Consider the following 14,964-nt stretch of genomic DNA (forward strand, 5'->3'; position numbering starts at 1 on the left):
AATCTAGGTTTAATTCAGATAATAGCTTAGACAACTTATTCGGGTATAGATTTAGCGGCAGGCTAGAAAGCGCACTTAGTAGGTCTAGTAGGTCGGAGTCTAGCAGGTCGACGTCGGACATATTAGCGGTAGATGCGAGTAGTGGATGCGAGTAGTAAATGCGAGTAGTAGATGCGAGGCGGAAGAAGCTAAGAGCAAGAGGAAGAAGAAGAAGAAGAAGGGCGGCAGCCCGCTATTACACCCGTAGCTTAAAGCGGCAAAGCCCTGTTGCCTTTAGGCCTACTTAAATAAAGAGCGTGTAAATGAGGCCTTTTTTCGAATTACTAACAGCGACACACGACACACGACACACGACACACGACACACGACACACGACACACGATACACGACACACGACACACGACATACGACACACAGAGACAGTCTACCTTAACGCGCATCCGAAGCTAAACAAGACTGTGTTTTACGAGGTTTCTTAGCGCGACAAACGACGGCCTATAGGAAGCCGCCTATAGAAGGCCGCCTATACGCAGGATCTTCTATCGCTTAATACACAACCGAGAATAGTTAGTAGACAATATGCTAGTGCTAGTGCTAGTGCTAGTGCTAGTGCTAGTGCTAGCTTTTAGTGCTAGCTTTTAGTGCTAGCTTTTAGTAATAGCTAAGTGACCTCCGCTACTTAGACACAACACAATAACACCACGCTCTATACAAACATAGCTTATATCAAAGTGATCAAGAATTGGCTATTCTAGAACCTCCGAGTTGTTACTTGTCGAGATCCGAAGGTCTTATTTCGAGTACCTAGCTCAGCTCCGCTTAAGAGCTAGCAGATAGTAGGCATACATTTTCTCGATACATAGCTTATACAAACAGTACTTAGGATTAGCCGGTCTACAACCTCCTAGTTATAGATGTATGTATTTCCTATATTAGATATTAGGTAGCAGCGCTCTGCAACAATCCGTCGTATATATATATCTACCCGTAGTAAGGATTGCTTGTTTTCTTTATAACTACACGTCGCATTTGAATATTATATATACAGAATAACTCAGAAATAGTAGGGCTACAACATATATACATCAAATTATAGTATTCTACGCTAGTTAGTAATCTTTTATTTTTATAAGGATAATACTACAGATTTAGCACATTTGTCCTTAGACCCTTGCTAGCGCAAGGAGGTTAGTGTAGTTTAGTGTGTAGGTATGTGGGTCTAGTCGCGTAGTAGTCCGATATAGAATGGTTAGAGGTAGAAGGTAGAAGGTAGAAGGTAGAAGGTAGAAGGTAGAAGGTAGAAGGTAGTAAAGGTAGTAGTTAGAAAGAGCCTACTACCTGCTATACTAAAAACCTCCTTGCGCTTAAACAGCAAGGGGCTGAAACGGAGATAGTCTGTACCTAGATAACCGCAATTAATGCCAAGATCGATAAGCTTAGGCTAGAGATTAGTGCTAAGTTAGGAGGGCGATTAAGCAAGACTAGAAAGAAGAATCTAATAGCTTCCTAAGCATTAAGTATATTACTATAGCAGGCTAATAACCTTTTAAAGCTGAAGCCTAAGTCGAAGCCGACCCTAAGATTAAAGACACCGAAAACTCCTAAGGTGCCCCGTAAAAAACGTTAAGAAGTTAAGCATGTTTTATTAGGTTCGGAAGCCGATCTAGAGCTCGATTAGCTTCTTATATAGAGAGCAATAATAGATAAAGATTTCCAGGCCCTAGGTTTAGTAGGCAGTGTAAATAATAGAGACCGAGAGAGCGCGTTAGATATTAATAACAAGCTTGTCCGTTACTTAGAAGCTATTAAGAACGAGGAGACTATAGTCGATATACCGAGCGCTACACCTTAGTAGTCCGGCGCGCTTACGGATCTAGCAGCTCGAAGGAGACTAATCCTTAAACGCGTTGCTATACTCGAGCGCTATCGAGATAATCCGGAAAAGACCGAAACTGCTAGTATACGTAGGGCAATAGGTTACAACAAGGTATTCCGCACTAATTTTACGCTATTATAGATAGAAAAACGATTCGTTACGCTTATAGACAATGCCTACTACAATCAAGCGGCCGCTATTAACATTAGAATCTACGATTTAATAGGCTTAATTCGTGCAGAAGGCGAACTAGTTTATAACTTTGCCTACAGCCGTAGTGTTACTGCTCCTGCTCCGATATTAGCTATTAAAAGTAATTCTATCGCTAGAGTCGCTTTAGATAATTCCGTACTATTACCGATACGTATAGAGAGCTCTATAGCGCTAGATATTAAACACCTAGAGAATGGGAGCGATATATTAAAGAATCGCTTGTGTAAGAGAATAGCTCGCGAGCCCCTACGCTTTCCTAGTTTCGATAGAGATAGTAACGATAGTTAGCTAGACGCTATAGCAATCGATAATAGCGATAAGAGCATATTTAAGGACGATAGACTCGTAGAGTTATACGAAGAAGAAATAATGCCTAGTACGTCGGTAATATCGTCTAGCAATATGTCTAGTACCGATAAGGACGAGGAATAGGACGAGGAAAACATCTTTAAGGAGGATTATAGCGAGGAGAGCTTTCGACTAAGGTAATAAGCTGTTATTGCTACTAACCTAGCTTAGTCTAATGTCTCTAGGATCTCTCGGGTCCTCTACGTCTAATATATTAAGGAGTAGAGGCAGTTAGCGAGGGTATCCTAATAATTAGAGACTGATTTGAGTTCTATTAGACGCGCATTCAGATTGCAAGGTCTGTAAGCTCTAACGTAGACGTAGTTGTATAGACTCGACGGATAAATATAGGGCGATTCGTAGCGCTTTTCCGCGACTTAGCTATCGCTTTTAATTAAGAGCTAGGTATCGCGTATAACAATTACATTTCAATTGCTAGAGTATGTAGCTTTGTTTGACTTCTTTCGCGGTACTCTCTTACCCGGTTATTTAGATATCGCCTTAAGCACCTAAGCAATCTATACCGCCTCCGAGACTAGAGCATTTAGTAGACCGCTTTAGGCCTACTAAAGACCGCACGGCTAATCTAGCTCCTAAACCCCTCTCCTGCTTATAAGGCACGGCTAAGATATCCTAGCACAGCTCCTATAAAGAGCAACTAGACTAAGAGGGCGACATCTTCGTTTATAACGGATACTCGAGCTTCGGCTATCGTATCTATATCTAGCTAAGGATCGCGCGAGGCAGCAGGCAGGGTCGCGCTAGTAGGAAATAACGTTCTTAATAAGAATAGCGATAAGCCGATAGGATCTGTTAGAGCTGAAGGTAGCGCTCTAGTACGAGGTAAGAAAGTGGATTCTGTCGCTAGTAGGTAATTAATAGCCGAACGCCGCGGCATTACTAGTCTAGAATTGCTACTAATACGGGTTAATCTCTGTCGTTAAACATCTTTGCGCTTCTAGGCTCTATATACGCTTCTGAAATCTGCTTCTCTAGTATTCCTATCTTAGTATATAGCGCAGAATAACAGTGTCTATAAAGCTCCCTTAGTACGGCTTTAGACGATTCTTAAGGATAATCTACGCCGCAAAGAGCGAGTAGTTAGCGGAGGTCGGCTTTAGTAAGATTAGCGACTACGTAGGGTGTATTATACAAGCTATAGTAAGAGGTAACGAGAGGTAGGTATAGCCCGTCGGTTTGCGGAGTTATAGTAGGCTCTAGGTTTTTGCAGTCTATAAGACTATATTAGCTCTACTATCGTTAGATATTAGCACATTGTATTCTTACCTAGGCAGTATTGTTCCCTTTTCAAAATTGGAATAGTAGCTAGCAAGGGAAGATAGAGAGGTTAAAGATAAAGATACGAGCTATTGTTAACAAGTCTACCGCGGTTATAGATGTTTCTCTCTCCGACGCGGTTTATAAAACAAGCCTAATATACATGTAGCTACGCAATCTCATCTCTGCTAGGAGAGATTAGCGGCGACTCTATAGCGGCCCCGAAATTGTTACTTTACTCTCGGCATACTTCGTAGTCGGTCGCGGCATCGGCTATCCTAGTAGTTCGGATACACGCTCGGGCATTGCTACTAACGCGAAGCATTATATAGGATAATCTGGTTCTCTATACACGCGCGAAGGCCACTTATAGTCCTAATACTTTATCGCTTACGTTTAGATTTGTTCTCGATTCTATGCTACTATAGTGTTTGTTATCTAGCGTCGCTTTCTATTACTATCTAGATATATAAAGCGGAAAGTAGGTACTTAATTTCGTTAGTTTGTAAAGGTCGTTATTCTTAATCTATAGCGACTTAGCGAAATCTCTTCTATAGAATATACTACGATTAACAACTATAGCGAGTAGATACCGAGTAACGTTCTAAGATAAAGGTTAATATTGTATTAGGTATAGATTTGTAGCTGTCGGTCGCCGGGGGTGTTAGATAGGGCATCGTTAGTAGTTATATAGGTATATTAGCGTGTTCGATAGAGAGGCATAGTAATGTGCAAGTAATGTAAGATGGTTAGTAGTAGTGCTTTTTCTACTAGACGGAGGGCGCTTCCGTTACCGGTATAATCGATCGGAAGAAAGCTAACTCTAGGCTAATTTCTATGAAAATTGACTAGTTAGTTAATGTCGATGTTCGTAGTAGATTATTAGTACCTACGTTTACTCCTCTGCTTCTTATTCCTTGCTCCCGGCCTTCTCTTCCTATTACTACAACTCCTCCTTGTCTTCCTCGAATTCGTCCTCGCTATTCCCTACCTCCTCTAAGACCTGCTGCTAACCCTTTTTAAGCTCTTTAATGCTAAAGCTTATAATACTAGTAGCTGCCTTAAGGTCTCTTATACCTGCAGCGAATAGGTAATAGACGTTGTACTAGAAATTGTCGTTGCTAGGATAGGCTGCGACTTGAGCGCGAAGCTGCTTTAAGACGGAAGCACCTCTCTTAATAGTAGTATAGTTCTTCTTTGTGTCGGCCTGTAGGGATTCGAGTCTCTCAACCAGGTCTTTAATAGCCTTTAGATCTACGAATCTAGGTCTAGCAATGTGCGTTGTGCTATAAGACGGAGCTCTATACATACCAGATTGTTAATATAGACTTTGTCTTCTAATCTTTGCCCCTTCAAGTTCTTTTTAATATATCTTTTTATCTAGAGGAGTTATAGCTTAATAATGTAAGACAAAGATACTCTAATTTGGGTATACTTTTAGAAAATATTAAAATTTCTAGTCGTTACCTACTCAATTAAGAAGCTATATAGCTTAAAAGTCTAATATAGAGATTTAAGAATTCTAGCGTTTTTTAGGCCTTAGTATACTATTTTTAGTAATCTAAAATCTAGAACTTATAGTTTTACTTAATAAAAATCTAATTTCAAATTTTTCTCTTAATATAGCTACTAGCAGCTATATAATTTAGAATTTAAAACTTAAATTCTTCTTAGATTCTCTTTCGTATATCTTTTTATTTAGAAGAGTTATAGCTTAGTAATATAAGACAAATATACTTTAGCTTTTTAATATCTTTAGAAAAAAACTAAAATTAATATAGCTATCTACTAAAATTAGCCTAAAATTCTAGAATAAAGATTTGAAGATTTTAGCGTTTTTTAAGCCTTAGTATACTATTTTTAGTAATCTAAAACCCAAACCTAATAGTTTTACCTAGTAGAAATCTATACTAGAGCTTTTACTTATATTAAGTTATAAATAGTCTTATAACCTAGAAAAGAATATTCTTAAGAATTATAAACTTTAAATTCCTAAGCCTACAATTCCTAATAATATTCGCTTTTAGATTTCAAGGCTAATAGCAAGCGTATTAAGATAAAAATCTCAACCTATATTTATACTAGATAAAACCTTTAGGTCTAGGTTTTAGATTACTAAAAATAGTATGCTAAGGCTTAATAAATACTAAAATGCTAAAATCTTTATTTAAGAGTTTTAGGCTAATCTTAGTAGATACCTATAATAGTTTTAGTTATTTTCTAAAAATATATAAAAGTTAAAGTATATTTGTCTTATATTACTAAGCTATAACTCTTCTAAATAAAAAGATAAACTAAAGAGAATTTAGTAAGAAACTAATATTCTTTTCTAGATTATATTACTAATAGTAGCTATACTAATATAGAAATTTTAAAATAGATTTTTACTAAGTGAAACTATAAGATCTTACTTTTAGATTACTAAAAATAGTATACTAAGGCCTAAAAAACGCCAAAATCTCTAAACCTCTAAATTAGACTTTTAGGCTATATAGCTTATTAATTTAGTAGCTAACGACTAGAAATTTTAAAATTTTCTAAAAATAGATCTAAATTAGGGTATATTTATATTATATTATTAAGCTATAACTCCTATAGATAAAAAGATATATTAAAAAGAACTTAAAGGGGCAGAGATTGCGTTGTTATCGCTGCGGTTAGAAGTGCTATATTGACATTCTAGTACGTATAGGCCTCCGTACTGTAATCGGTCTTTCTAGATTTCGTTAGCTTAGAATTGTCGGAGTGCTCTACGCGGCGCTTCTCGGCAGCAACCTAGTCTAGAGAATTAGTAGATAACATCCTACGCTACGAGAATGATGCTAATACTAGAGATTCTTTCCTAAGATAGTGTTTTTAAAGACAGGAAGGAGATAGGGAAAGAGGTATTATAGCAAGTCGACTAAGTAGATAATAAAGCTCTAGAAGCTAGGCGCTAGGGATAAGACATTGTCTCGAGTGCTAGAATTAGAATACTTAATCCTCCTAGTTATCTTATAGTAATAGAGAACTTTATAATAGCGGGAAAGCTTATCGAGAGCCTTTAGTAGCGGGGGCTCGGGAGCGCGCATATTTATATCGATAAAGACTTACGTAAACACTTCTAAGTTGCTCCTAAATTATTATTCTTTCTAATCTAGTAAAGCTTAAGTCCCAAATTGCCTTCTAGCAAGATGTTAGAGCCCTTAAGGGCGCTAGTACTAAAGGTAAAGCGATAGTTAGAAGGTGCATTACAGCCTCTACGGATTCTAGAACTAAATATTAGGTACAATTCCGGCGCGGAAGCTAAAGGAGACATCTTCTCTATTCTTCGCTATAGTTCTTACGCTATCCGATCTAGCGAGTTTAGGCTAGCAGATAGGGGAATTAACTGTAGCCGGAGCTATACTCTTAGTACGAAGTATATCGATCGATTTGTAGAGCTCGACTCTTACGAACCTAATAACTAGAGCGAGGTGCTTTTATTCGATATAAAGAGCATAGTAGGATCCGGCGCAGGCGATTAAGAGTATATTACATTTCTAGTATAAAGGGCTGTAGTAGCATTCTTTATCCGCGTAGCGCTTACCGATCCCTCTTTCGTAGACGTCGTACCTAACTATAGGCAGGAATAGTTAGCACTTTAAGGAGAGCGGCGTTATTATGCTAAGCAGAAAGAGCATATTACAACTATTAGTATATTAGTACTACTACCTAACACGTATAGAATGCTCGACCTATGCTCCCTATCGTACCGAATGCCGAGTGCTATACTACTAGAAGCTATTCGACGAATCCGCGAACATGCGCTTAGCAATACTATATATGTTAATCCTTCGAATAGAGTCGCCTTTCCGGAATAGAACCCTATCGTAACGAAAAAGCCTAGGGTTCTTATAAGGCCCTACGAAGACAACTCGCAATTTATAGCGTTCTAAGAAGCTTTGAGGATTAGGCAGTGTTATATCAAAGCCGCTAACATCGATTTCGACTTCGTAGGTCTCTAACCCCGTCTAGGCGATTTTAAGATAAATAGAAAGATTATCTAGTATAAGCTTAAGTCGACCCCTCGGCCCTTAAATTCGGTCTTTAGTAATATCTAAGTTTGCTGCGAGAAGCATAGCACTAATCACTATTACTTCTCCGCCTTTAACAGGTTTGACTTCTTCTTCTATTAATTCGAATTTTTAGGTCTACCTCGCCAGAGGTGTTTCTACTTTATCCCTAAAAGAGAAATACCGAATAGCTTCTACTGGTCTACCGCTAAGCGATAGAGTTTCGAGCAATTCTCTCGCTTTCGAATTAATATAGACGACAACCTCTAGTAGATCCTAAAGATTGACGCGATTATTAATATATATTCGACGCTACGACGACCCGGAAATCGGCTAGTAAGAAGCGAGGAAGAAATAGTAGAACCTAGCCGTAATACTATAACAACACTAACTTAGAGCTATAGACACTGCGTCCCTCGCAAGCGCCGCGAATAACGACAAATTCCGAAATTCTAGGCGTGCGTAAGCATACGCAAATAATAAAGATTAGGCTACGTCGCTTCTATCGATCTATAATAACGCAGTATACGAAGAGGAAGTCTAGCGTCCTCGTAGTACTAGCTAAGGATGATCTATATAGCTAGCTAGCGTACTGTCGCTACGTCTAGTCGGATACAGAATAGCGAGATTTTATAGAGCTAGGTCGTCCGCCCTAGACTACTTATACGCTGTCTTCGTTAATAGTATGTCTCCCGATCGTCTATGTTGTCCGCTATAGAGAATACAGTTTTCAAGGTCTAGCTATAAGCTAAGGCCAATTCCGGAGAATAAATGCTTGCTTATAAGCTGGCCTTCCAATCTGTAACCTTGCTAGCCCGGATATGCTCGAATCTCCCTTAAACCCGGTCGTAATCCTATCGGATAATATGCTTCCTACGGAGAACTAGAGGCAAGTTATAAACAGTAATACGCGAGCCGGTTAGGCGGCTAAGAGACTATATCTATCCGTAATCTTAAAGAGTAGACTATTCGCCTCTAAATACGTATTAACGAACAGACCTATAGAGTACTCCCTCGATTTTAGTAATTAGCTTTAGCAACTCGTCGATAGTTTCTACGGCCTCTAGCCTATTTAGCATCCCGTCGGCTACGTCCGACAGCCGAGTATATATCGATATAGTATCTAGCAAATCCTCTAGGATCTTAAAGATCGCCGAGTTTAAGGTTTGATAGTCGCCGACGACAGTAATAAGGAGGATAAGGATCGGTTATAGGGGAATGTTACGGGGCGAGCCTCGCAGCTCGGATTAGTGCCTCGGATAGTATAGGTATACCCGTAAGGGTCCTTCTTTCCTTAAAGCCTTCTTACTATCCTCTTCTCGATAGAACTTCCTCCCTATCGAGGTTTCTAGGCAATAACGGTACCTATTTAGTTAGCCCGTGTTATAAACCTCGATCGCTTATAGGACACCAGATATACGATAGGAACGAGAACTAGCACTAGAATTCGAGAAGTCGAGGAACTCTACTACCTATAGCGTTTATAGGGATCGAGATTGAACAACCTACCTACCTTTCCTATATTGCTATACGCCTGCCAATTAGCAGGCCTTTAAAATACTCCTTTACGCGCGAGATGGCACGAGTATACGGAATAGCTCGAAAGCGAGGCAGATTACCGAGACAAGGCGATTCTAGCTTTTAATAAGTCGCTCCTTCCTAAGCCTATTAAATAATTCGATATCGATATAGCAGAAGCTAGCGCTGCTACTACTAGTCTACCGAGCGCTATTAACGTCGGAAGAGAGGGAGCATTTAATAAAGAATAATAGTTGTTTCCGCTATAGACAAATAGGACACTATAGCTACGAAGAATGCTATCTAAATAGGTAGTAGCGTAAAGACTTAAAGATTAAGCGACTGCTAGCGCAAGCTAATACCTCTTCGAAGCGGGTTTATTACCCTCCGAGCCCTTAGTAGCACTTATACTCCTTCGAGACACCCTTTAGCATATAGAAAGAGCTAGAGATACGTATATGCAAGAGACAGACTTTAACGGAGTTTCTCGGCCTCTTATTAGCCGACGCTAGAAACCCCTCTAATCGACAGATCCTAATCTAACCCAAGCGATTACGCAAGTCTTACATCTACGGCGTTGCCCTTATTACGGCTTTACGGCTTTACTTCCCTTTAGCGCTTAGTACCCGACATACACCTAACCTAGTACTTTTTACGACTCTACGACTGTACGACTATTACCTATTTAACGCGCTTTAATAGACATTGGTTTATAGTTTGATTAGACACGGAAATGGCTTAAATAGTTACGGTATACGCTGTAAAGACGTAGCGGTTTGAAGGAGGGGGTAGTGTTACGGGATAAGGAGGCCTTACATTACTATTTATTAATGCAATTTTGTTAGGTAATGCGACGTAGCTAGATTTCTTAGCGCTCTGTGATCGGTCGGTCTTTAGATGATCAATTATGTGACTTTAACCTCAAGCATTCAGATCAGGCATTCCAACTCGCGAGCAAGCTTCGTAATATATTGGATGCCGAGCGCTATTGTAGCGTCCAACAGCACATCTTTAGAGCTTGCCTTCCCGATAGGACATTCCTACCATGCTTTATGTTCCCGAAATAGAAAGGCAGTTGGAGAGACATATGGGGAAGCGAGCTATGTCTCAGCTTATACCGTCATCTGTCGCAGAAGTATGTTGTACCTATATAACTTACTCCGCCCCAAATCCATCTCCCATTTCTCGCTCGCAAAGCGCCGACTATCTCAACCTCTGGGATAATTCCCATCACGATATCCCGCAAGCCATCCGTGTCACTCGAAATGCCCTGCTCGATTGCGACTATTAGCGTATAGCCTGCCACCAATACCAACTATAAGACCGGAAGTGTCACCGCCTCTTCATCGTCGGCAAGAGCAGAAGGAAGACTAAATCCATGATCAACAAGCGTTTGCTTTCTGTTTCTATCTGTATTATACATTGCTCTAACTTGCCGCAATGTTATATACGACCGAAGAGTCGATTGACCAGGTCAGAAGAGCACTAAGCACGAGAACCCATCGGAGGGTTTGGTGTCTTGCTTCTGGAGGTCTATACGCCGCTGCGAAGGCTTCGAATCGCCTTCCTGCATACCGTCACTCGATTACGAATTGTCTATCGAAGCATTACCGCGTTGCAGGCATCCGGCCATCCAAATGAGCTCGTGCATGCTCTGAGCCGTCTATGCCGGTATCGTAACCTCCTGGCCTACCCGCAGCAATGCACCAAGCACATGACCCAGTACTGCGGATATCTTCCATCCATAGCGCTACCAGGTCCTCAAACTCATTGTGCTGAGTGCGAAATACCGCGGACTCCATAGCCCATGTCTCAATAAACTGATCGATCTGCGCTTGGCGAAATTCCGTGCTCCCCAGGCCAAGGCGCAGCTGATTGACACGGTCCCGGCAGGCTTTGCGTTCCAGCTCACCAACGCGCATTTGGACGAGTACAGCAGATGGGTCATGGGCGCAGGAGTTTGTTGTGAAGACATATCCGTATAAATAGCAAGATTCCAATGCAACAACGGCGTGAGGCGAATTAGGTGGAACCCATACGGAATCTCCTGGCATTTGTACAAAGAAGGAGCCAAAGTCCATCTGGGACAGGGCTGCGTCCGTGTCGCTATAGCACGTTCCGAGGTGGCGTAGCTCTGTAGATGGCCACAGCAGCCACAGTTTCAACGGGCTACTTGGGCGACTGGCCAGTCCAACTGCGGTTGTGATAGCATGGTCAGAATCATGGTGAACCTCCGTTATAGTCCCCCGCGGAGTAATGTTGGCAGTTGGCAGGCTTTGCCGGAAGCCGTGCATTGGTATATGTCGTGGCGCGACCTCTGCTACGCGCTGACTGTACTCCTGGTTCTTGTCCGCCGTCATGATATGGGCCATAGGCATATTGAGCACTCGTGTTGGCACTTGCTCGCCTTTCAGTATTCGCTTCGTCCATGCCACCCACTCAGCGGGCGTGAAAGCCATACAATCATTTCCCTGCCACACCTCCGTTCCTGCAGGCACACTGCTATTCCTTCGCGCGCGATATGCGATATCGACGAGCAAGTCCTCTAAATCGGGCAGGATGTGCATCTTGTCGTCGGCAATGACTTCCCACGGGGTATGATGGCGACGTGGTTCAGGCCTGAAGTTTCGAATATTTGGCAGCTTATTGAGCCTGTCGATGTCCCAGTTACATAGTTCTTTGATATCCAGACCACAAGCGAGCAGAACATCACTGATCTGCTTGGATTGCTCGACCGGTGTCGGAGGAGGCTCTGGTGAGGGAGCTTTCTTGTGATTTCTCGCCTTATGTCGAGCAAGGTGGCTGTGGGCAACCAGAGCTCCGCAGATGTTACATGTTTGTACCATTGCGAGGCAGCACTGTGGACGGCCGATACGGCTCAGGCTGGGCGTGGCTGGGCGGAGATGGGCGGAGATGGGCGTGATGGGCGTGATGGGCGTGATGGGCGTGATGGGCGTGGCCAGGCGTGACCGGGCGTGGCCAGGCGTGATGGGCGTGGCCGGGCGTGGTGGGCGTGACCGGGCGTGGTGGGCGTGGTGGGCGTGGTGGGCGTGGTGGGCGTGGTGGGCGTAGCCGGGCGAGGTGGGCGTGGTGGGCGTAGGTGGGCGTGGCTGGGCGTGGTGGGCGTAGCTGGGCGTGGCTGGGCGTGGTGGGCGTAGCTGGGCGTGGCTGGGCGTGGTGGGCGTGGTGGGCGTAGCCGGGCGAGATTTTTGCGAGCACGCAATACGGACGATCGGACCTCCGTATAATAACTATTTATTCTAATCCAAATATAGATTAGATCTTATCTAGTACGTCTCTATCGTTATATATAAAGTCTACCGCTAATATTCTAGAACTACTAAAGTTCTCTAGTAAGGAAGACTCTAATATATCCCTAGAAGAATAGTTCTAGGCACTATTCTTAAAGATTAAAAACATTACCTTTCGCTCGGAAGAAGATACTATATAATATATCTAGTATTTTACTCGAAAGACCGCGTAGTAGTAAATTAATCCGCGTATCCCGAGTAGGTTTAAGATAGTTTATTACCCCTTTAAGAGTATCGATAATCTCTTCTAAGACTTAAAAGATAATTATAGTATTCGTAACGAGGAAGGAAAGGCCTTTAACGATATAACTACGATAAAGTAAGGGAAGTAGGAAGCATTCTATACTTTCTATAACCGGTACCTAAAAGTCCGTCCTTATATCCCTATAGGTACGGAAGTCGAAGTATAGACTTTCCGTCGTAAGCTAAATAGACGCTATAAAGCTAAACTAGATAGATAAGAATAAACATATATTAACTAAATTATTAAAAAATATAAGCTCCTCGAAGACGATTTCGCTATCGCTAATAAAGAGATAGAAGATAAGAAGAAAGTAATAGATACTTCTAATCCTCGCGGTTAATTTCTATAGGGTTTGCTCTACTCGCTACTATTTTATCGCTTACTTATAAGCCTTTATAGCTCGTATTTCTTTCTCCTCCTATTCCTCGTCGTAGATTATATTATACGTCTCGAAGTCGACTATACTATTAATATACCGAGCGCTCTCGCCGCCTTAGTATTATTATTCTAGTATTACTTATAGCTTAAAATTAAGTATCGGTTACTACTAGTAGTATCTTTATATAATTGAAATCCTAATAATATCTATACTATTAACGATAAGTGTAAGTAATCCTAAATAGTCCTAAGTATTCCTAAAACGGTAATATTTCCCGTATATAATCGTAACCGATTATAAGTAATCCCGTCGCGATCCTATTAATCGTAATTATCCTACTAATCCTAAGTAATCCTAGCGTAAGTCGGGTCGCAACTCGGGCGATTAGGATTACTTAGGATTACTTAGGATTACTTAGGATTACTTAGGATTACTTAGGATTACTTAGGATCCTTAGGATCGTTAGAAGCCTCGGGATCGGAAAAAACTTTTCCGTAACGTACGAACTCGATTATAGCGACGTAGGGACGATAGTTCGAACTTACCTTCGAACGTATCGAGTACTAGGCGACGGTTAAGGCTAGAATTATCCTTACTAGATCCTAGTAGTTAATCTTTCTCGTAAGGAACTAGTCTACGTTCCTTACTAGTATAGAGTTTAAGAAAAAGGCTATTCGAAGATATAAGAATATTAACTATTAATCCCGATATCTTCGAAAAGGCTAGCTAGGCGTATCTCTAGAACCGCTATTATAACTAGGAGTTTAATTAATAGGTCTATAAGATATAGTTCCCCTTATACTTATAGTTGAAGGACTATAAGCTACGGAAGTACTCTATACGATAGGGTAGTAAGGATCGTACGGATATGTTTTAGAAATTCTTTACCGAAGGGTTATTACGCCGTAATACGAATTGTCGGCTTAAAGGTTAACCTATTATTATCTATAACTTTTATAGTTTAGCCTTAAAATACCCGAAGTATAGGGATAGGAATTTATCGCCTACTAGGTATCTTACTTCTAAACGTTGTTAGTAATCCTAAAGAGAGAAAAGCGTTAAAATAGATATAGTATTTGAGAAAGAGGTACGCCGTCTCGTTATACCGGCTACGGCTACCGGCTATAGCCGCCGGCTTTTTAAAGGAGTTTTAAGGACTTAGCTAACTTTAATAGGTCGTATATAAAGAAGCTTAGGTCTAAAATCCTAGTAAATTATTAGCGGAAGATTTCAAGTAACTAGCTAACGAAATACTAGTCGTGACTCGTAAACGGTCTTCCGGAAGACTTCTTTAAGAGGAAATCTATATAGAAGATATACTTATATCTTCCTAAGTATCCGCCCCGTTCCTCTATACTAGTACCTAGTATACTATATTCGAGAAGAATAAAGAGGCTACGTTAGACGATATCCGAGAAATCCTTCGAAATGTTCGCTAGATAGCTATCGCTATCGATAGGTAGTTAGGCCGGACTATAAGGTCCTCCTTCCTCTCGATTGTACTCTATTTTGTTAGCTCGGAATAGAGACTCTAGGAACTAGTAATTTTATTCGTAGATATCCTAGGTTCGTATACCGGTCGGGATATAGTATAGCTTATCTATATAGTAATATAGCGTATAGACGTAACGACGAAACTAATCTCTATTACTTCGGATAACGCTAGTAGTAGTCGAATACTATATAGGGCGTTATACGTACTATCTTCTTACTTATAGCGTTTATCTTTAAAGTTACTAATCGATAGGATGAAGTACGTAGAA

At 41.1% G+C, this 14,964-nt stretch overlaps 2 protein-coding genes across 2 annotated transcripts; one reads left to right on the top strand and one right to left on the bottom strand.

Annotated features, from left to right (window-relative positions):
* Positions 1–302: 302 nt before the first annotated feature.
* Positions 303–10,641, top strand: MYCFIDRAFT_180384 (uncharacterized protein; the record flags this gene model as incomplete). The annotated part of the gene is made up of 5 exons (XM_007934185.1): positions 303–458; positions 10,165–10,176; positions 10,206–10,262; positions 10,301–10,520; positions 10,559–10,641. 5 exons carry the CDS (start codon positions 303–305, stop codon positions 10,639–10,641), a joined length of 528 nt encoding a protein of 175 aa, XP_007932376.1.
* Positions 10,642–10,650: 9 nt separating this feature from the next.
* MYCFIDRAFT_205518 (uncharacterized protein) lies at positions 10,651–11,286 on the bottom strand. The gene has a single exon (XM_007934186.1). The coding sequence runs from the start codon at positions 11,187–11,189 to the stop codon at positions 10,875–10,877; it is 315 nt and encodes a 104-aa protein (XP_007932377.1). The 5' UTR covers positions 11,190–11,286; the 3' UTR covers positions 10,651–10,874.
* Positions 11,287–14,964: the final 3,678 nt, after the last annotated feature.

The sequence above is a fragment of the Pseudocercospora fijiensis genome (assembly GCF_000340215.1).
Source record: "Pseudocercospora fijiensis CIRAD86 unplaced genomic scaffold MYCFIscaffold_17, whole genome shotgun sequence".
Classification (NCBI taxonomy): domain Eukaryota; kingdom Fungi; phylum Ascomycota; class Dothideomycetes; order Mycosphaerellales; family Mycosphaerellaceae; genus Pseudocercospora; species Pseudocercospora fijiensis.